Source organism: Apiospora phragmitis (assembly GCF_038363925.1).
Source record: "Apiospora phragmitis strain CBS 135458 chromosome Unknown utg000010l:1.0-9815664.0:1.0-9183399.0, whole genome shotgun sequence".
NCBI lineage: Eukaryota > Fungi > Ascomycota > Sordariomycetes > Amphisphaeriales > Apiosporaceae > Apiospora > Apiospora phragmitis.
The window spans coordinates 205478-227646 of record NW_027117409.1 but is presented as its reverse complement, the minus strand read 5'-3'; the positions used below and the strand labels follow the sequence as shown (position 1 = coordinate 227646).

Here is a 22169-nt window from a genome sequence, read left to right as displayed (position 1 = left end):
GGATGTGAAGTCGCTGATCCCCCATTTTGTGTTGTACGAGTAGGTAAGCTCAGGTAGAATATGGCTGCCTTCGCTGGCGCGACGCCTCCCGGCCCACGGACACTGCAGGTGCGCAGTTTGAACAATTTCGGTGCCTAAGGTAAAGTCAAGCGGCCGTTCTTAGCTTCAATGTGGAGCACCAGATCGACCGCAGGTAAGGAGGAACCCTGCTGTTCACTATCGAATCTTGCTGCCTGGAAGTCAAATCTGGGGTCGTTTGGGATTGTCTTGGTGAGGGTGAAAGGACAGCGAAGGCAGTGAGTGGCTGACCAACCAGATTTGGGTGGCTAAAGTCCGACGACGCTTGGGCCACCGTGTTTCCCACCCCTCTTAAGCGCCACACCTGGGCAGACAACGATGGGAAATTCGGTCTCCAGGCATCTCAAAATGCACAGTCTATCTTGAGACGTCTTTTTACCCATAATGCTACAGTAACTCATTTATTATCTTACCATTCTGTAGATATCCCGATGCCACAGCTGGCGCCATTGGCGGGCACGGTGCTTTTGGTCCTGCGGCCTACTCGGATCGGCCATACTGCCCAGAGCTTACGAGCTAGGAAAATGTGTGTGTTGAGAATTAGGCATCCATTTTCCATCTGGCTGTTTGCGGCACTTCAAGACATATTTCTGCAACTTTTCACATGGCCTGAGTAATTAAGTACCTAGGCAAGCTTCGTGACGATCAAATTGCGGTCCGTATACGGGTGACCCCTTGTTTGAGCCTCTTTGGTTGTTACCTCGTCGTCGCTCTTCTATGACAAGGCCTACCCGGTCCATGATGTCGATTTCTTATATGTTCCTATTTCAGGATAGGAATCCCATACGGTAGTCCTCTCACGTGGATCTTTGGGATCTGAAGTGTAGCCACCATCTATACCACATCTGCTATCATATCACATCAAAATACCTTCTTTAAGCTATTTCAGCGCATACACTTCATAGGCCCCCTACTACACCGAAGGCCCGGCTTGAGTCCACTTCCCTACATGAGATTCCTCCTCGCCAAGTCTGACAGGTGTCAAGCCCCTTCCGTTCTTCGGGCACTTCTAGTGGTTCCTACTTATTGCTCTTTAACCTCCTCTTATTTTCAATACGCGAGATAAGCTGGACAGTGTAACGGCCTCTTTATGGTTGCCTGATTGAGCTGTTAGCAAGCGCATTTACAGGCCGTTCTTGGCGCGATATCTCTCTTAGCCCTGCAAGTCTCGTATGTTTCTCCTGTTACGGGGTAACGCAGGCATTGAACTGTCCAAGGTGACAGCTGAGGACAGGTTGGAGACTTGAAACGATGCAATCCAACCGCTCAGCAAGGGACTCAAGCCATAGGTTGGGAGAGTTCGAAGACGAACAGACAGCCAGTTCATAGTGCACGGTATTGCCTTCCACTTATGGTGTGACCACCTAGATGGCAGTATTTGTCTCTCATGGTGTGATCACCATTTTTTCTTGCATTGAGAGCGACCCCTGGCTGTGCTAGTAATGTCTCGCGTGTCCGCTGATGGGACTAATGAAGCGCCGCCTAACCTGGAGTTATTCTGCTGCCTTGGGGGTGGAGCCCGCAAGTGCGCCGCTCCCGAGCCACTAGGTGCTTCTACCCTGCAGCGAGCCCAGAAAAGGAAGGCCGCTACAAATTTCATTTGAAAGAGACGAGGGTTTTCTTCGAGACCGTTGTTCGTAATGGTTATTCCCTAATCCGTTATGACAGCCCCATCACTATGTTGATACTGAGCAGCTATCTCCTGCGGCGCACGGAACCCTTCGCCCTACTATGATACTAATATTACTATGCACTCGCATAAGCAAAGGTGATAAATACGTATTACTGTTTCTATATACTCTGTTCTACTTATTAAACTATGCATAATGGCATGCTCTCGTTCGTCGTAGGCGGTGAAGCTACTTGGTGTGCATCTCGCAAATGTTACCCCTGGAATGATCACGCTATTTGGGCACAGTCGCAAAATAGAATCCGCCCAAACGTCGGAAATCGTCACGGTAGTAAGACTTGAAGGAGCCGTAAAGACTGCCAAGATAGGTGTGCGCGCTCAGTAGTCAAATTGTTATCAACTTCTACCATGCAGCTGCCATGGCATGCCTGTTCGCTGATGCTTGACAACAACGTGTCATCCATCGTCAATTTCCGTAAACGAAACATGCAGTCCGACAAGCCCCATTGTCTCTCGTCTATCCTGATTTCGTTTCAGTGGCATGTACTACCCGGAATGAGGACCCCAACCGCTGTAGTCTAGGTGCGACCATGCCTTACTATTTCCAGAGCTTACCGAGCAAGCCCCCTTTTCTCTTTAAAACAACAGCATCAGCCTGGTCCCAACTACCCCTAGATGGTGGCGACACCGCCGCAGCCAGTACGCCAACCTGATACGTGGGCTTATACGGCTCCAGGATGCCACGGCGGTGGTGCTTCTCGAACTTCTTGGTCGCATCCTTGCCGGCGACACCACGCATCACTGTGCATATACAGCCAGGTCAATGAAGCACACTACCGGATATAGTCAAGAAACAAAATAGAGAAAGAAACAAAAGCTGAGTATTGGTAAGAGGTTGTTAAACCACTGACCTTTGGAACCGCCTGGATGTTGATATTGGAACTCGGTTACATCGTAAATGTCGCTGCCTATTATGGTCCAGAGGTCGTTTCCCCGACTTTTGCTCCGTCACTTCCTGCACCGTGTATGCTCTAAGCTTCTCCTCCTCGGGCTTTTCACCTTCGCTGCTGCCTCCAGGTACGTTGGTGGCGCCAGGGATATTATTATTCTTAGCCGTGCATGACGATGTTTGGTTGACGAAGTTCGGCTGTGTCTCCCGTATAACTGCGGAAGGATCCTCCATCACAACAGCGATATCATGAGTTGAGGTATCGTGAAATACGCTGACTCCCAAGGGTTGGGCAACTGAAGACGATATATTCGTTATGCTATATTTGACCGAAAGTAAAGGGGTGCTTTTACATTCTGAGTATAGTATTATATACCAATGTAGGCACCGGCAAACTATTCCCTGGTAAGAGAATCAGGTTAATTAGCAATGACAACTTCTGCTCGACTCCCTAAATTCGTGGTCCCCATGCCACTTTCGCAGCTATTAGTTAATACGTAAATCTGCTGTCGCTGCAATGCACATCTTTCATTTTTGGACGGGCATCTCCAAATCGCAAGAGGAAAACGGGCCGAGGCATGTGTCTCATTGGAGCATGTCTGCAGGCACACCCCTGAGCATTCCCCGCGTCCAGGCGATCACCCACTGCTTCGCGATCTGACAGGGTCCCGCACTTCTGACAATGTCCAGACTCGGTACTAGAGGAAAAGCCCGTCTTGGCACGGTAATTAGTGTCAATCATGTCACTAGTCTTATTCGTATCATTCTTAAACTATGGGCGTGCTGCTCTAAGAAAGCTAACACGAACATTATTGGAAGAATTTTAGGTGCTGGAACCAAACAGTTTTGCAGCAACTTGACGATGGAAAGAAGAACTGGCGGCTCTCACTTTACTTGAACAATCCCTCCCGAGGGGGCGAAGGCTAGGACGAATTAGTGGAACTTATGTTATACCTCGTCAATCTGGACGCTAGTGATTACATAACCCCTCGCCGCTTTTGCTCAGGCTTCGCTCAGGCCGGCTCAGGTTCGGCTCGGATAGCCTTGGCATTGCTCACTCCTGTTCAGGTCCCTCCGGTTTATCTATTGCGATAACGGAGCTGTTGAAAGTGAACTGCCATAGTGTACCAGGAGTTATTAACTACTTGGGCAGATATAGATGCGAATAAATTAATGTTTTTAGACTTGGGCGGAAAATGGAGTTAGGGGTAGCCCTATACGAAATAGAAACTCTAAATGTGGCTCTATAGAGCCGAAGATAAATACTTATAAAAACCTTTTCTAATGAACTTGCCTTATTTTTCCTTCTTAAAATTCTTTTAACTTAGTTATTAAACGGTCTTTTTATATATAAAACTTCTTATTTTATTACTAGGTATTATTTTTTTATAATTTTTATTAAATTTTAAGTAGTTCGTTTAATATAAATAAATATAGCTTCTTTAAATCGTTATAATCGGTTCGATATCGAAGCCGCTTTTAATTTAATTATTTAAAATAAGTTATCGAAATAATTTATTATTAATAAACACGTTATTTATAAGAAGTTTTAATAGAAAAGTAAAATAAATTATAAACGAGAGATAAAACTTTAAAAGTCGTATATTATTAATTATTTAAGAGAGTATAAGCTTTTAATTTAAATAAATATACGTTACGATTTCTCGAGTTTAACCTTTATAATATGCGAATAATAAAACATTTTACCGAAGTTATCGAAATAACTATATTAAGAAGGTTAAATAAAACGAGAAAGGCTATTACTTAAAGTATTAATGTTATAGTGCGTTTAGACTAACTACTACGCTATAAAGTAAAAGCTTCGGAAATAACTAAACGGTTATTTCTATTTAATTCTACGCCTTAAGTGTTACCCCGCGGGGGACTAACCCGCCGATCGTAATAATTAATAATAAGATATAACGATTTTATAATATATAAAAACGCGATTATAAACTTAATATTTCGGAGGAAGTTAAGTTTTTAATAACGTTAATAAATTAAGTTTAATATCCTTACTTAATTAATAATTATTATAATTAATTAATAGCTAGTATATAAATAAAGAGCTAGTGGATAAGTTAAGTCTTTTAAGAGAGAAACGCCGGCTAACTTTTCTTACGATAGTAAACTACGTTCACTTATAAGATTAGCTTTAAACTCGTAATTATTATAATTATATATATAAAAGTAGCCGAGTAAATAATATTAATTTAAATTAATATAATTAAAGGAAACTTATTAGGTCGTTTATAAAGTTAAAAACTAGACTTCGGTAATCTATTATAGTTTTAGTATTTATTAAATATACTCTAAGATATTATTTATATAATTAATTAAAAAAACGAAGAGTTAAAGTTTAAAGTGAACTTTAAGCTAGAGTATATTAAAGGTATATAAAACACGTTAAAAAAGTGGGTTATAAGATTTTAAAGTAAAATCTTTAATTAATATATTAAACTTAAATACTTTTAAATTAAAATAAATTAATAGAAAAGATAGTTTACTACCTTTGTTCGCTTAATTAATCCTATACTAGCTCGTAAATTTTCTATCTGCTTAAGCGTTTAGAGACTTTAAAATAGTAGACTAAATCCTTGCCTTTACACCTCGGCCGAGTAAAAGTTATAAGATCTTAAAATGGGCGGATAATAAGCTCGACTAGTTAATCTTTTTTAAATAGTGCGCCGAAAGGCCGAAAAATAAACTAAAAAGTCTTAAATCTTAGGGAACCTAGGCCTCTATATAAGCCGTACGGGCTGGCTTTCTTAAAGGTATAAGCCTATATACTTCTCGACGCGAAGTATTAATTAAAGTAGACGGTATACACTTTTTTCGAATTTTATATCGTTAATTAACGCGGTAACCTTAAATAACGGCTATTTTATAAATTAAATTATAAAGTTTACCGCACATAAGAATTTAAAAACTATTAGAACAGCAGGAACTGAGGTTTTCCATACTATTCTAAAAGGGGTGCCACGTGCCTGCGCGTACAAACCCCTTTTCTGTTTTATAAAAAGGGGCATATGATGCCCCTCGCAGCTCGCACTAAAGATAGACATGAATAATAAAAATATAGGAATATAACCCCGATTAAACCCGGAACCCCCGTACGTACGGACAGCTCATTTAATAAAATCCCTAGTAAAATACTACTTAGTAAATATAATTAATATTAATAAAACTATAAACTTCTTTAGTTTAAAACCCCGGCGTAACTTAAAGATTTTCGATCGGTATTTATAAAGATAGACTTTAATCGCCCGTTAATATTACCGGCTAAGTAAAGAGAGGCTTTATAAAGCTAGCTCGATTATAACGAAGTCACGTTATAAATTAAAACGCTCTCTTATAAAATAAATACGGTTGGCTTTAAAAAAGACCGTAAATATTTAATAGCTTAAAAAAACTAGTTTTATAAATAAAGGAATTAATTAATAGTGAATATATTAAAAACCTACTAATAAGATTTTAGCCGCGTTTTACCCTCTAAAGGTGAGTAAGAAATAAAAGACTAGCGCCGGGTTTAATTTAACTATGTTCGTTATATAATACTTAAGCGAGGTCGTCTCTATAACGAACGCTATCTAGGTTCTAAAAGAAACCTAGTAAGACGTACTGGGGTTTATGTTAGTAATACGAGAGAGTATCTGAACGTGCGATAAAAGTCGCTTTTATCGATATAATGGGTAATAGCTTATAAAAACGAAGGTAATTAAAGTGCGTAGGCTTAGGGGTATTTATAATAGTTTCGTTAAGGTTATTTACTTTATTAATAAGTTAAGATTAATATTTAAATTAATTATTAAAGTAAAAAGTGTTTATATAAAATATATAGGAAATATTTATTATTATATATCTAATCCTTCTTTCGCTAATCCGAGTTAGGTCGCCGGGAACGTCGTGATCCCGTCGCTCTTGGATTATTAGGAGCGTTGTGATCTTGTCGCTCCTGGATCATTAAGAGCGTCGTGATTTAATAGCTCCTTTATTTTATCTATACGTAACTTTAGGCTATCCTTTATTATTTATTTTATCCTGTTTATTTACTCCTGTTTATTTACCGTGGTCTATTTTTAATTAGCTGGTCGTAATGTATTATTATTATATTATTACTTATTAACGTTTTATAACGGTATAGTAGGGCTATTATTATTAGTAAGGCGTTATTATAGACTAGTTTTATATATAGGATTTCGTAAGCGTTTTAAATTATTTTAACTCCGTGCCGGATAATAGATCTTAGCCGCCTGTTTAGGTCAGGTCGTAATACTATTTCTTTTCTTTTTATTATTTTGTTTTTAAAATAATTAATCGTTATAAATACTCGTTATTCTCTCGTCGTATCGGGATTTTCGTAAGTTTCTTTTTTTTATTTTTATTATAATATATATTTATTATAGTATTAAGTTGTATTAAAAAGTTTTTTATTAAAATTTACGAGTATTCTTTTCTTTATTATTTTATTACTTTTAATAGTCGTTTAGCCGATATATTTTATTTATATTATTTTAAAAATAAGAAGTTTAATTATTATATTTCGGATCGTTTTTTACGCTATAAAAAATACGTGAATCGTGGTCGTTTATATAATAATTTTTTAATAGTTTTATTTTTAAAATAAGTTTTAACGTAATAATATAAATTAAATAAAAATAAAGAGGTTATAAGCGAGAAACTTTTATTACTATATTCGGAATTAGTTAAGCTTTAATTTTAACTTATTAAGGCGGCGGGTCGGTTATTACGGATTCGGAAGATTCGTTAAAAAGTGAAGGAAAGGGGTATTAATTTATTTAATCGTAATATGGAGGAATTAAATAAAGAGGACGATATCCTCCTTGCTTTAGAAGGCTACGAAAGTTATTTAGTGGGGGACCTCTAGTTTATAAGCGTTCCTTTTAACGTGGATTAAGCTTTTCTAGGTTTAACTAATTTCGGGGGTCTGGGTCCTTTGGTGTCTCCCGTTGATCCTGCTGTTCGAACTCCTGAAGCTCCTCCGCGGCGTTCGTTAGATATTTCTTAAGTTTTTAAGTATTATTTTTAAGTGGGTAACCTTTTTATTAAACGAGGTATTAATACTTTCGTTTAGTTTTTTTTTATTAATAATCTTTTCGATTTCGTATTCGTATTAATTTATTATAACTTCTAATTATATATTAATCGGGGTACTTTTAGCCGCTAGTTTAAATAATAAGATATAAAATATAAGGTATATCCGTATTATTTTAAATAATAATAATCGGTATTTAGTTTTTAAAATAACTTTTATAATTTTAAATAGTCCGATCTTTTTAAAATTTAATTTATTATTTAATCGCTTAGTTTTAATATTTCGTTATAAAAGATATACTTTTTCTCCTTTTTTAAAATTAGTCCCTTTAACCTGGTCTAATCGGTATATATCTTTATTCGTTATTAGAAGAAGGTAAGGTCTTATTATAACGTAATCTGGAGTTTTTTCAGTTTTTCGATTTGAATGGTCGCGATTAGTATTAGCTCTCTTTTTAGTGGTTTTCTAATAATTTCTAGATTATATCCGTAGTTTACTCGAAACGGTAATATATATGTAGTTTCGTTATCCGCGTTATTATAAATAAATTAAGTTATTAATAATAATTATACTTAATTATTTTATTCGTAATTAATATAGTAGCGTAGGTATTATTTTAAGGTTTAGTTTATTTACTCGGTTTATTTATCCGTTTAGGGGTAGTAAGCCGTGAATAGTTTATATTTAATTATAAGTTATATTATAAGTAACTTTTAGAATTTAACGGTGAATAGTTTGTTTTTATTAGAAATAATTATTCCGGGCAGCCCGTATTAATTAACGATTATTCGGAGGGACGTGTATATTAAGTCGTTAGTATCGTTAGACTTTTTATACGGTAAGAAGTAGGTATATTTCGTGAGTTTATTCGTAATTATTAAGATATTATCGTAATTAACCTTAATTAAAAGTTTTTTTAATAAAAATAGTTTAATAATAAAATTAAATATAATAGTTTTCTATGCTTTGTTTAATAATAGGATTAGTTATAGTTCTTTGTACGGCCGGTATCGGGTAGCTTTTATTTTATTATAGAGGTTATACTTATTAATTACTTTAGTTATAATTAATTTAAGGTTTTTATAATCGAATTATTTAGTAATCTTTTTTTAAGTTTTAAATATTCCTTAGTGTTCGTATATAAGGTGCTCGTAGAATTTTTAGATAAAGTCTTCGCGGTACTGCTTAAGGATATAGATCTTGTTTTAGTAAAAGGCGAGACCGTCGCGGTTTTCGAAGTGATTCTTAAGGTAGTTCGCGGGGTCGGGGGTTTGGTTAAATTATCGGAATTTAGTAACTTAATCGTTATTATATTAGATATAGTTCGTAACGTTTAATTATTTTAACGGTATAAGGTTACCGTCTTGGTCGTAGGTAAGGATGGTCCGCGTTTTAGGCGGGATTTTTTTAATAGTCCGGTCGTCGGTTTAATATGTCAGCGCGACCGTTCTCGTTACTTTTTTAATAAATAATAGTGAAATTAAATCTTAATAAGAATTTAAACTATTATATTTATTGTTTATTTAACTCTTTAATAATAATAAACGTTATAAGGTTTTTATAATTAGTATAAACCTTAACTAGTTTTTTTATTTCGTTAAGGTAATGCTTTTATTCTTTATAAGCTTTAATAATAGCTATTAACTCTTTATCGTAGATTTAATAATTAAGTTCTGGTTTATTAAGCTTTTTCGAAAAGAATGCGACAAGGTGCGATTTCCCGTTATTATTTCGTTAACTTAGTTATTTTTCGATCGCGTAATTCGATATATCGGTTTTAACCTTAAAGGGTTTAAACGAGTTTATTACGTAAAATACCGGTTCGTTAAGGATTTATTCCTTAATATCGTAAAAGGCTTTATTTTCTTTTTCTATTTATTAGAATAATTCGTCCTTCTTTGTTAGGTTCGTTAGGGGTGTCGCTATCCTGCCGAATCCGGGGACGAAAATCTAGTAATAATTAGCTAGTTTTAAGAAAGATCTGACTTCCGTAGCGCTTGTGGGCGTAAGCTACTTTTTAACTGCTGAGATTTTTAAAAGTTCTATCCGAATTTCGCCCGGGGATATTACGTATTTTATAAAAGTGACGGATCGTTAGTAGAATTCGCTCTTTTTTAAGTTAATTAATAGGTTAGCGTTTTATAGCTTCCGGAGTATTAGCTTTACGTACTCTCGGTATTACTTGTCGTTTTCGGAGTAAATAAGGATATTATCGAGATATATTACGATGAACTTGTCGAGGTATTTTCGTAAGACGTGGTTAATTATGGATTAGAAATTAGCTAGTGCGTTAATTAAGTTAAAAGGTATAGTTTAATACTCGAAATAGCCGTACTTAATTCGGAACGCGGTTTTCTATTCTTTTTCTTTTTTAATTCAAATTAAGTTATACGTGTTAAGGAGGTCGAATATTATAAAGATTTTAACGTATAATAATTTATTTTATAAATCGCTAATTAAAAATAAGGGGTATCGGTTTTTAATAGTGATTTTATTAAGTTTTTAATAATTGATATATATATATTACTTAGGTTTCCCGTTTTTATTTTTTTTTTAAAACGAAGAGGATAAGGAAGCTTACTAGTAATATAAATAGTTATATAACTTTTTTTTCGAGGTTTTCCGTAATATATTTTTTTAAAGCTTGTTCGTACTCCTGGTTAAGTTTATATATAAGTATAAATAGGGGTTCTTTCCTATTTTTAAAAGGTATTTTATAATTTTATTATATATAAAACGGTAAGCTCATTTCTAGTTTTTTATTAAAAAATACTTCGAATTATTAATACTTTTTTAATATAGTTATTATAATATTCGGCTTAAGTTTTTTAATAATAATATATATTTTAAAAACTTTAAATTTATTAGGGGGTCGTTTTTTAAACCGTTATTTATTAATTAAACCTTTTTTTAATATATTTTATTAAAATTAACTTATTTTTTAATTAATTTTAGAATTATTTACTCGTAATTAGGATATTTTTAAAATTATATTATATCTTATAACGTCCGTAATATTATACGTAATTCGTTTATAGCGTCCTCCGATATCGATTAAAAAGTTCGCGATTTCTTTTTATACTTCTTTATCGTTATAAGTTATAAATCCTTTATCGACGGTTTTAAGTTAGTATACGGCGTTTTTTTCTTATTATTTAAATTTAAGGCAGTTAACGATTCGTGGTGAAATATAGTTTTTTTATACTCCGCTATCGAGTAGCGCCTTAATATAGACTTTTTTTATATTTAATATTAATATAATATATTTATAAATAGCTCGATTATCCATTATTTAGCATAAGGACCTGTTTTAGTCCGCTTATTATCGTCCTTTTATAATAAGCGGCGTCTATTTCCCGAACGCTACTCTTATAGGTAATTAATAATTCTTTACGATCGATCCTCGTATTATCGCTATTATTTTCTCCGTTTTTTATAAGGCGCTTTTCGGTATGCCGATGAGGGTGTTTCTATATTCTTCCTTATATGAAATATTATTTTTAATACTTAAAGTTCGGGTTTTTTTAATAATTTAAAGGTTTATTAAGTTTATAATAATTTATAAGCGTTTTATAAGTTTTTTAGTATATTAAAAGGGTTTTTTTATTAGGTATATACCTATACGTTTTAGAAGTATTAAACGTTTTTTTTTAAATATTTATAAGCTCGCGATTTTTTTAAGTATATTTAAATTATTAATTCTCGAAATACTCCCTTTAATTTCGTTTTTTTAAATAATATTATTATAATTATTATAGGTTTTTTTATATTAATAAGTATACGCGTTATTTGTTTAGGATTAATATTTAAATTTTTTTAATAATATAATCCGGGTATAGTTATATAATAGGTTATTTACCGATTTTTCGAGGAAATTATTCGTACTTGAGCTTTTTCGTAAGGTGTTTTATATAAACGTTATATATATACGAGATTTATAAAAGCGTGAAGTATTTTTCGTATATAAAAGAGATTTATAAGTCGTTTTTTATTACGTAGTTATTATAAATTTTTTAATTAAAACCGGCCGTAATAAGTATTTAGCGTAGGTGTTTTAAGTTAGGGTAAAAAATATTAAGGATAGCTAACTACTTATTAATTTTAAAGTTTTTAAATTTAGCGATCTCGTTTACTAGCTCGTTTATTAATATATTTATTAAATATTCGTAATTTATTAATTATTTTAATTAGTTTATAATATTATTTATTAAATTATTATTTTCGTTATAAAGGAGGGGTTGCTCCTTTCGCGTTATCGCGACGTTTTAACTATGGCCCTCCTTGCTTTCCGGGGTTTTAAAAAACTATCCGGTATTTTCCTTATCCGCTAAGTAGGAAGTATATTTATTATTATAATAGGTTATTTAAGATAAATTATTATATTTAATAATAACGCTATTATTTTTAATAATTATTATAATAGTATTTTTTATTTTAATAGCGTTAATATATCGTTTTTTTAAAACTCGTTAAAAATCCTTTTTTAATACTCGATATTTTCGAACGTAATATCTTAATTTTTAATAATTATAATAAAAGCTACGTAACTTTTTATTTTATTTATTATATTTAATAATATCGAGGTTTATAAATTTATTATAATAGTTATATATTATAATATTTTTAAGCGGTATATAATTATATTATTATAATCGCTTTATATTAATTAAGGTTTAATTAGTTTATCGCTAAAGTCCGCCTTACTTTTTACGGCGCCGCTCGTATATGCGGGTATCGATCTTAATAGTGAGCTCTATATACGAGAAAAAATTATCGGGGGCGTTAAGCCGACTAAATTCGTTCTTAATATCGTCTTTTAGTCTTTAATAATATATTATAATTTTTATAGCTTCGGTATAATTTAATCGAGTTATAATACGCCAGAACTCGGCTGTATAAAAAGCGGCTAATCCTTTTTACTTAAAGGTTTTAAGCTCCTTCTCCGCCTATCGCTTTTCGTCGGGGTTCTGGAAAAATGACTTAAAAGCTTGTTCGAAGCCGTCGTAACTTTCGAAAATACGCTATACCTCTATACGGTATAGTTTAACTTATTAATCGTTTTTTATAAGTTCGTTTAAGTAAGGTTTAAACCAAACGAGTGCTTTATTTTTAAAGAACAAGGCGGCGTGAATAACTTATTAAATAACGTTTTAAAACGTTTTTTTATAAAATTATTAATAAGTTTTAACTTAAATAAAGAAATTTCGGAGGTTTCCGTTTATTTCGTTAAAAAGGGTTAACGTATTAATCTTTATACCCTTTTTTAATATAATAAAGGTTTAAATAATATTAATAATTATATAAAAGAAACGCACCTTTTCTCGTAGCTTATTAATATTATAAAGTATTTATTTTAAAATGCTTTTAATTAAGAGCTCGTTACGCTCTTTTTTAAGCTTAACGTAATAATATTAATAATTAGTACTTTTTTATTCGAGTTCTTTAATTCGTTTAATTAATATTTATTATATAAGCTCGTTATTATTATCGTTATTATTAATATTTATAATAAGGTTTCGTTAGGAGGTACTAGGGGTGGCGATAAAAGTCTTTCTTTATTAAACGGTGTTATTAAGGCTAGATATAAATATAGTTCTTATAATATTATTATTTAAAGGTTTAAATAATAATTCGTAAAAATAAAAGTAATTAAAATATAATAAATATTATTTAGGTTTTAAAAGAAACTTAATAAAACGTATTAAGGTTTATATTAATAATATAAGAAAGTATTTAAATATGCGATAAAAGTTGCTTTTATTAATATAATAAGTAATAATTTATAAAAACGAAAGTAATTAAAATATATAAGTTTAAAAGTATTTATAATAATTTCGTTAAAGTTATTTATTTTATTAATAAGTTAAGATTAATATTTAAATTAATTATTAAAATAAAAAGTATTTATATAAAATATATAGGAAATATCTATCGTTATATATCTAATCTCTTTTTTATTAATCCGAGTTAGGTCGCTAGGAGCGTCGTGATCCCGTCGCTCCTAGATTACTAGGAGCGTCGTGATCTTGTCGCTCCTAGGTTATTAGGAGCGTTGTAATCTGGTAGCTCCCTTATTTTATCTGCACGTAACTTTAGGCCATCCCTTGTTATCTGCCTTGTCCTGTCTGCTTACTCCTGTCTGTCCACCGTGGTCTATCCTTAATTGGCTGGTCGTAGTGTACTATTATCGTATTATTACTTATCGACGTTCTATGGCGGTATAATAGGGCTATTATTATTAGTAGGGCGTTATCGTAGACTAGCTTTATATATAGGATTTCGTAAACGCCTCGGGTTATCCTGGCTCCGTGCCGGATGGTGGATCTTGGCCGCCTGTTTAGGTCAGGTCGTAACAGTTTCGCCGTTTCTTTATTAAATAAAGTAACACCGCGTAATACTATCTAGGTTACGGCTTTATACGATTTAATTATACTTCGAATAAATAATTATCGTGTCGTATACTAAGAAGTATTACGGCCTTTCGACGGCCGCTATCCTATAGCTTTTTACGGTTAAAAAATAAAGAGGTAAGGGATATATAACCTAGTTTATTTTATTATCGAGATTTTTACTTTTTTAAATTAAAATTCCGGTTACGAAAAAGTAAAAAGATTTATAACTATAACGCACATTATAAATAAATTAAATATATAAGTAAATGAAATACTTCTTAAGAATTAATATACTTAAATATAAATTAGTTTTATTATAACGTATTTAATATTTTAAAATTAATCGGAATTTTTATCTCTAGATACTTCTATATTATTCTAGTAAGTACGAGTATTATACCCGGGCTTTCCGTAGATTTTATAGCGTTATAAGAGCGTTTTAAATGTCTTTATACGATTACTCTTTTCACGCAATTCGTTTTATAGCTATTTATTAATATTTTTTAAAATTATAAGTTTTTTTTTAGTTTATATATAAAGTAATCTTTTATTTTATAGCCGTTTTTTTTATATGGCGGCGCCGGCTAAATATTTTGTTCGCTTTTCGTAATACGGTTATTTTAGTTTTTAATAAAGCGAGCCGGGATATAATTTAATTAAGTTTATTTAAAATTAATATCGGAGAGTTATTTTGATATTATGTAATTTAATTTTTAAGGTATAAATAAGCCGGAAGCGGTCGCCGGAGGCGTCGGCGTACGTAGCTTTATATTTAATTATAAAATAATATATTCCGGGTTATACGGTATAAATCCTACCTTTTAAAAACCTCCTTAGATATTTAAAACAATAAAAGTCGCTTAAAACGTTTTTAAGAACGCTGGTAAGAAGTCTTTTTTTAAGATATAGGTAAAATACGCCTGTATAAAGCACTCGATTTCTTTTTTATACGACTTTTTTAATATATTAAAATAACCGATATTAAGAGGTTAAAGTTTATATAACGAATAAGAAAATATATAAAGTATAATAATCGAATTCTTTTTATAATAAAGTTCGAAAGTTATTAAATAATAGCTTTTATAGTTATTAAAAATTAATAAATGATAAATATTCTTCGTATAAGATTTTATATATTTATTAAAATATCGAATTTAGTCCTTATTTTTCTCGTTTATAGTTTAGCCGTTTTTAATACTTATAAGTATTTAATCCTTTAATAATAAATTATTTTCGTGTTAAAAAAAAGTATATTTTTTTAATAAATATAATATACGAAAGGGTAGCGTAACCGTATAATCTAATATTTTAAATAATTATAATTTATTCCCGGTTCTTTTATTAAATTATTTTAAGCTTCCTATATTAATCGAAAGTTATAACGATTATTTCGAACGAGATTTAATTTATAAAAAAGCCGGTTTTATCGAAGTTATAAATATTTTTATTTTAAATTAAATATTTATTAATTATATTCTATACGAAAGTAAATTATGTATAATACGTATCGGGATCTCTATAAAAGACTTTTTAATAATCGATTTTTCGATTAAAACGCGTTCAGAGGTCTAATTATTATTATACGAAGTTCGAAGTTTAATTAATATTAACGCGTTTCGCGTAGCGTTAACGAAGTAGTTAATTCGCTATATCTTTTATATTATTAAACCGAAGAAGAAACGATCGCGAATTTAGGTTAATTATATATTTTATAATCGCCCTTTTTTTAAATCCGTTAACTTTTGAGAGTTTATAGAGATTTCGCGTTTTATAAAGAGATCGAGCCGTTAGTTACGAAGGGTTATATAAAAGACTTTATATATTAAAGCTATACGTTAGAGATTTAATTTTAAATTATTTTAAAACGTTTAAAGAGCTAGAAGTATTTATTTCTCTTTTTAAGTATCGATTATATTATATTATAAAGGAAATTAAATATAAAGGTTATTTAAATAAAATATAGCGAAAGTGTTTAATTTATTTATATATTTAATTCACTTATAAGGCATGTTAATCGGTATTTTTATTCTTAAAAATATAGTTTTATCGAATTTTAATTCTTATATAACTTATGAATTAATAATAAATAAGGGTAAAAAAACCAATATTAACGTTACCTTAATAACGGAGTATTTCTACTACGATATAATTTAGTCACCTTTCGCCACGCCGTTACCTGTGCCGAATATTACTTAGCTTATCTTTATAATACCCTACTCTCGGCGAATTAAAAGATAAGGTAATTTCTTAACCTCTTTACCTAGAAACGTTATATTTCACGCTACGTATCCGAATTTATCGCAAGTTAAAAGAACTCGGTTTTAATTTTATATTTATATCTCTTATACTTATTCATTTTCGTGAGCCGATTTAATTTAATTTATTACCTCGACAATGCGTATAAGATTAAAGGGCTCACTATTAAGGTCGAAAAAAATAGACCCTAAATATAAAAGACTTAAATAATAGAGTCGAACACTATTACCGTCGGGCATGCTTATAAAATCGACTTCATGCTTAGCTGCGAGTATAGACACTTATACCTTTTTAAAAAGTTAAAGCTAAGAGCTAGAAACCTTTAAAACCCTTAGCCGAGTAATTATTAATACGTAAAAAGATAATAACGGCCTCTATAAACTTTCTTTTAATACGTCTCTTCTTTTATTATTAAGGTTCCCACTTAATAATATATCTAATATTACTACTCTAATAAAAATACCTAATATATTATTATCTACCCACGGTAACGAAGAGCTCTCGCTTTTTAATGAACCCTACGAAGACGTACTGCTCACCGGCATGCTTAATCCACGGCTCGGAGAGCCATCCGTCGGCCTTAAGCACTCGTCCTTAATAAAAACACTTTTAGTTTCTAGTATAAATCAAGATACCGTGATATTAGACTCCGTTAGAAAAAATTAAATAAAATCGGTGAACGTAGTTGATATTACTATAAGAACGCCGGTGCCACTTAATATAAAGCAAGATATTTAATAAGTTAAAAAACTACTTATTAAGTAAAAAAAAAGTCGGACTATCTAGTACCTTATTAAGTAGTAAGGCTTTAAGGATAAAAATAACTCGTAGGAAGTCACAATTAACATTAGCCTAGATATAGTTAAAGATTTCGACGCAAGCTTCTAGGGCAACGACGCCGGCGTCGAGCTAATTAATAAGCGGTTACGGAATAAGAAGAGCGAGTATCTTAAAAATAACTAGGTCGTTCTCAAAAGGAGAACTCATGGCTCAAGGCAGCAGATATCAAGCAAGAGCGTATCTTAGATTTTAAGAGGGGCTTCTCAGGACTGCGAAAAAAAGCTACAAAGAGGCGCGCGCGTAAACTACAGACCCGACGTTAAAGTGGGTGGGATATTAACTAGATAAGATAAATATAGAGGTTTTCTTATAAGCTTGCTTAATCTTTAAAGCTGCTGGGACTAAAGGCTAGAGATAAAATAATAATATTAATGATGCTTTATTTACCGCCCCTTTAACTTACTAGCTAATCTTATATAAAGAAATAAGTAGATACTAATAGTTAATAACTTATAATTACTTATAATAAAAGCTATATTTATTATTTATATAATACTTAAACTAGGGGTATAAGAGCTATATAAAATAAATACTTTTATTAATATTTTATTATTAAAATAATAGCTAGTTACTTAATTCTATTATAAGTATAATATATATAAAAATCCGTATATTTTAATACATTTATTACCTACTTTTATTAGTGCTCTTTTATTAAGAGTTTAACACATTATAATTTAATACTAAACACTAAGGTGTTATAATACGTAGATGAACTAAATTTAAATACATTTATAATTCACCTTTAAATATAAGTTATTCGTTAATTCTTATATATAACGTACGTCACCTCATAATTAACCCCCCTGTCGACTTCTACCACGATTCACCGCTATTTCGATTTAAAAAGAGATTTCTTAACGAATTCTAATCCGAATTATTTCATTCTTTTAAATATATACTAATCTATTAATAATATGTTCATATACCGAAAACAATATCTTTACCGCCATCTAAAATATAGTAAGCAGTAAATCTATTTATAAGGCTGCCCTTTATTAGGGTATTTTACGGTCTACTTTTATTAATCGACTTCACGGCCGATAGTTACGTCGAGAATTAAAATCTACCTATTAGAAGCTCTCTCTAGTTTAAGAAAAGTATCTAACAGACTAGATTTTAACCTAAGAAGCCCTTAGCGTCGCACTAACGCATACGTAAATTAAGGAACTAGCTTAGCGCGTTTTAGCCGTTTATAATAACCTTATACCATTAGGTAAAAACTAAATAAATTTATTCCTTTAATATTACCTAGCTTTATAAATAAAGAGGTAATATTATATTAACTCTTAGCGTATTAATTAAGCATTAATTAAAGTAATTAAGTTTTAATTCTTAATTAAATTACGTATACTTTAAATTTAAACTATTAAACTTAAAAACAAGTATAATATAAACGAGCAAGGTATTTTAAAAGGTTAAAGAAGTAATAACATTATAATAAACAGTTTAAAATTACGTTTTATTTAATAAAAACAGCTTAATTTAAAGTACTAAACGACTATATTAAAATATATATCGGTACTTAATAAGGCTATCCCTCCTTTAATAATTTATAAGGGTAAATCGGTTTAAAAGTAATAATTCCTTTAAAAACTCGGTAAATTTAAAGGATAAAAGTTCGATATAAGTAATAAAAGCTAAACGAATAACGAAATCGCCGTTAAATAGCTCGAAGATATCTTTATACTAAAAACCGCCCCGGACGATTTAAAGGATGCTCGTTTACTTATTTTAAATAGGTATAGCAATTATATAACTAACGGTTTTATATCCCTTTACTATTAAAATAATATTTACTTATTATTTTTACCTCTTTATTTATTATATATTCTTTAACCCTTTAATATTAAGGTCTTTACTTTTATAAAAGCTTATTATTAAAAAGAGATCGGTTTTTTATCTTTATTAACGAATTTAGCCCTTATCGATAAATAGAACTTCTTTATATACTATACTAGAGCTTATAAAAAGGCTTTATTAGCTTAGAATATTAAGGGTGGTTAGCGTGATAGTGGTTTTTAGCACGTATATGTTACTAAGCCACTTACTAGCCCTCTTTTACTCGAAAACAGTAACCGAAAACAACCGGAAGAGATAACATAAGCCTTAGCTAGTTAAGATAAGACCCTCATACTTTTCTAAACTCTTTTAACTAATTATATATTATAATTAATATTAAAAATATGTATTAATTTAAAGCACTAAATTTAATACTTTTATTAATTAAGTTAAAATAACCCTACTATATAACGCTAGCTATTTAAAAAGATTTAAAAAAGATATTAAGAGAAGGATTATTTATTAATTAATACGAAATTATAATTATAGTCTTTAAAAGAGAAGTTAAAGCTCGTAAAGCTACGAAAGAAGCGAAGGGTATAAATTAGTCCGAATTCGAAATTTATATTAATTAAAAGTATATAATATATAAAAAAGGGACTAGATTAAATTAAAATAAAAGAATCGAATTTTAAAAGATTTATTATATTTATTATTAAAAGCGATTATATTATAATTTAAAATTAAAGGAATAGTTATTATTTAAAGTTAATAGTCGATTTATACTATTAATCTTTTAAGGGGGTCGATTATAAGGGGGGGTTAATAATAAGGTGACGTACGTTATTAATATAAAAAGGTATAGTATAAGTAGGCTATTTCTCCTTATATCGTAAGCCACTTATTACTATAACTATAGACCTTAGCTAAGAGACATCTCCCTAGTCCTCTAGATAGTATAAGACGACGAGAATAAGGGCAACTATAAGGGAAAGGTAATGATATACACGGTTAACCACGTAGCTATTAGATCGTCGGCGAGGTTAAGTAAATTAAGCGCAAATTTACTAAAGGATATCTTGTATTAATTTTCGTAGAATCTTCTCTTTTTTTATAAGCCCTTCGTAGTATCTTTATAATAAAGACGATAAAAGAAATCTTAATAGTAATTTTCTCCTTTAACTTAAACTCTATAACGTGTTTCTAGTATAGACGTCTCGTAAGAGGCTCTTTACGTTTATTATTACGCGGGGAAACTTTTTTCCCCCTGCCGATTAGTTAAGTTCTTCTCTCGTAGTTAAACGAGTAAAGCCTTTAAAAAGTATTTAGTACGCCTTATATAATATTTTTAATAAACGTGTAGGTTTAAGTGAGACACGTAGTTATTATAGCGGTTAAAGGGTTTTTATAAAAAAAAGTACTATAAATTTATTAAAAAGAGATGTTTCTTACGTTATAATTATATAAATTAAATTATCAGTAAAAGGATAAAAAAAGAGAAGAGAAAAAAAGGTTTAATAAAAGCGGTGAATTATTTACGTATTAATATAGCGTTAGAGGTGCTCTTTACGCTTATAAACTTTCTTATACGTACACCCGGGCTAGTTATACCGATATCGTAGCTTAGGAATCTTAATTACCGAGATGCTCCCCTCGTTAATACCGTCTTTAGTATTACTACCGTCGTAGCCCCTACGTTATATTTCGTAGAGTTTTATTATATGCTTTTATATGCGTCCGATATTTACTTTTTTATTATTACTTAACAGTATCGAGCCTATGGTAAGCGCCGATTTCGCCTCTAGGCCTAAGACTTAATTATGAGGGTCTTTAGGGATGCTGTTATTACTGTTTAAGTTCGAATACATATTACCCGCCGCTATCGCCCCGGCTATATCGAGGTATTAGAGAGGACTATAATAGCCCTCCGATATTTTTCCTTATAGACTAGATATTATATTCACTTAGAAAGTTATGCGAGGGTATGTGTATTAGGGGTAAAGGTAGTAATAGATCCGGTAGGTGGTCTAGCAGGGGATGTAGTGATTAAGGGTTGGCCGACGTGACGGGGAATGCAGATAGCGGCAGTGAAGTTTCCGATATATAATCGTAATTATTTAAATTTATAAACCGTTCGTTTAAGCTCTGTCTTAATATAGGGTTAATTAAGAGTATATTATTATAATAAAGTAAAGGTATGTGTTTAAATTTAAGGTTAATAATAAAATAATATTCGTTAAGTTTATAAGTAAAAGTGAATATTTAATATTTTATAACGTACTTTATAAGTGAATTAAATATATAAATAAATTAAACACTTTCGCTATATTTTATTTAAATAACCTTTAACGTACCCTATAAGCGAGCTGCGTATATAAATGAGCTGCGTACTTTTAATTAACTTTTTTATAATTAACTTTAAATTAATTTTCTCTTTTAATAATTATAAAATTAAAAAAAAAAAAAAGGTTTAATTTAACCCTTTAAACGCTTTAAAATAACCCGAAATTAAGTATACGAAAAGCTATAGCGATATATTATATCCTAGAATCGACGTTACGCAGCCAACGACGCGGAATTCGATCACGATCCGAAATCTTTATAAACTCTCGAAAGCTTTCTAATTTTAAAAAGGAATTAATTATTCGATATATTATTAATCTAAATACGCGATTATTTCTTCCCCGGTTAAGTAGTATAGAAGATATAGCGAATTACTTATTTAGTTTACGCGACGCGAGACGCGTCGGTATTAATTATGCCTCTAATTTTATACGACGATAACTAGACTTCTAGACGCGTTTTAATTAAAGAATTAATTATTAAAAAGTCTTTTATAAAATTTTTAACGCGTATTACGCGTAATTTATTCTCGTATAAAATATAATTAATAAATATGAAATATAAAAAGAGGATATATATAATTTTAACGAGACCGGGTTTCTTATAAACTAAATTTTATCCGAAATAATTATAATCATCTCTAATCGATACGAAAAGCTTAAAGTAACATAGTAAGGGAATTAAGAATAAGTTATAATTATCTATGGCGTTAAATTAAACGATTACGTTATCCCTTTATATATTATTTTTATTAAGAAAACGTACCTTTTTTTTTAATATAAAAATAGCTGGATTACGAATAAAAGAGGCGAAGATTAGATTCGATATTTTAATTAATATATT

The 22169-nt window shown here is 30.8% G+C and overlaps 1 protein-coding gene across 1 annotated transcript; it reads right to left on the bottom strand.

Annotated features, from left to right (window-relative positions):
• Positions 1-2306: 2306 nt before the first annotated feature.
• On the bottom strand, positions 2307-2891 carry PG994_009897 (cytochrome b5; the record flags this gene model as incomplete). Its single annotated transcript, XM_066861306.1, has 2 exons — positions 2307-2509; positions 2660-2891. 2 exons carry the CDS (start codon positions 2889-2891, stop codon positions 2307-2309), a joined length of 435 nt encoding a protein of 144 aa, XP_066710416.1.
• Positions 2892-22169: the final 19278 nt, after the last annotated feature.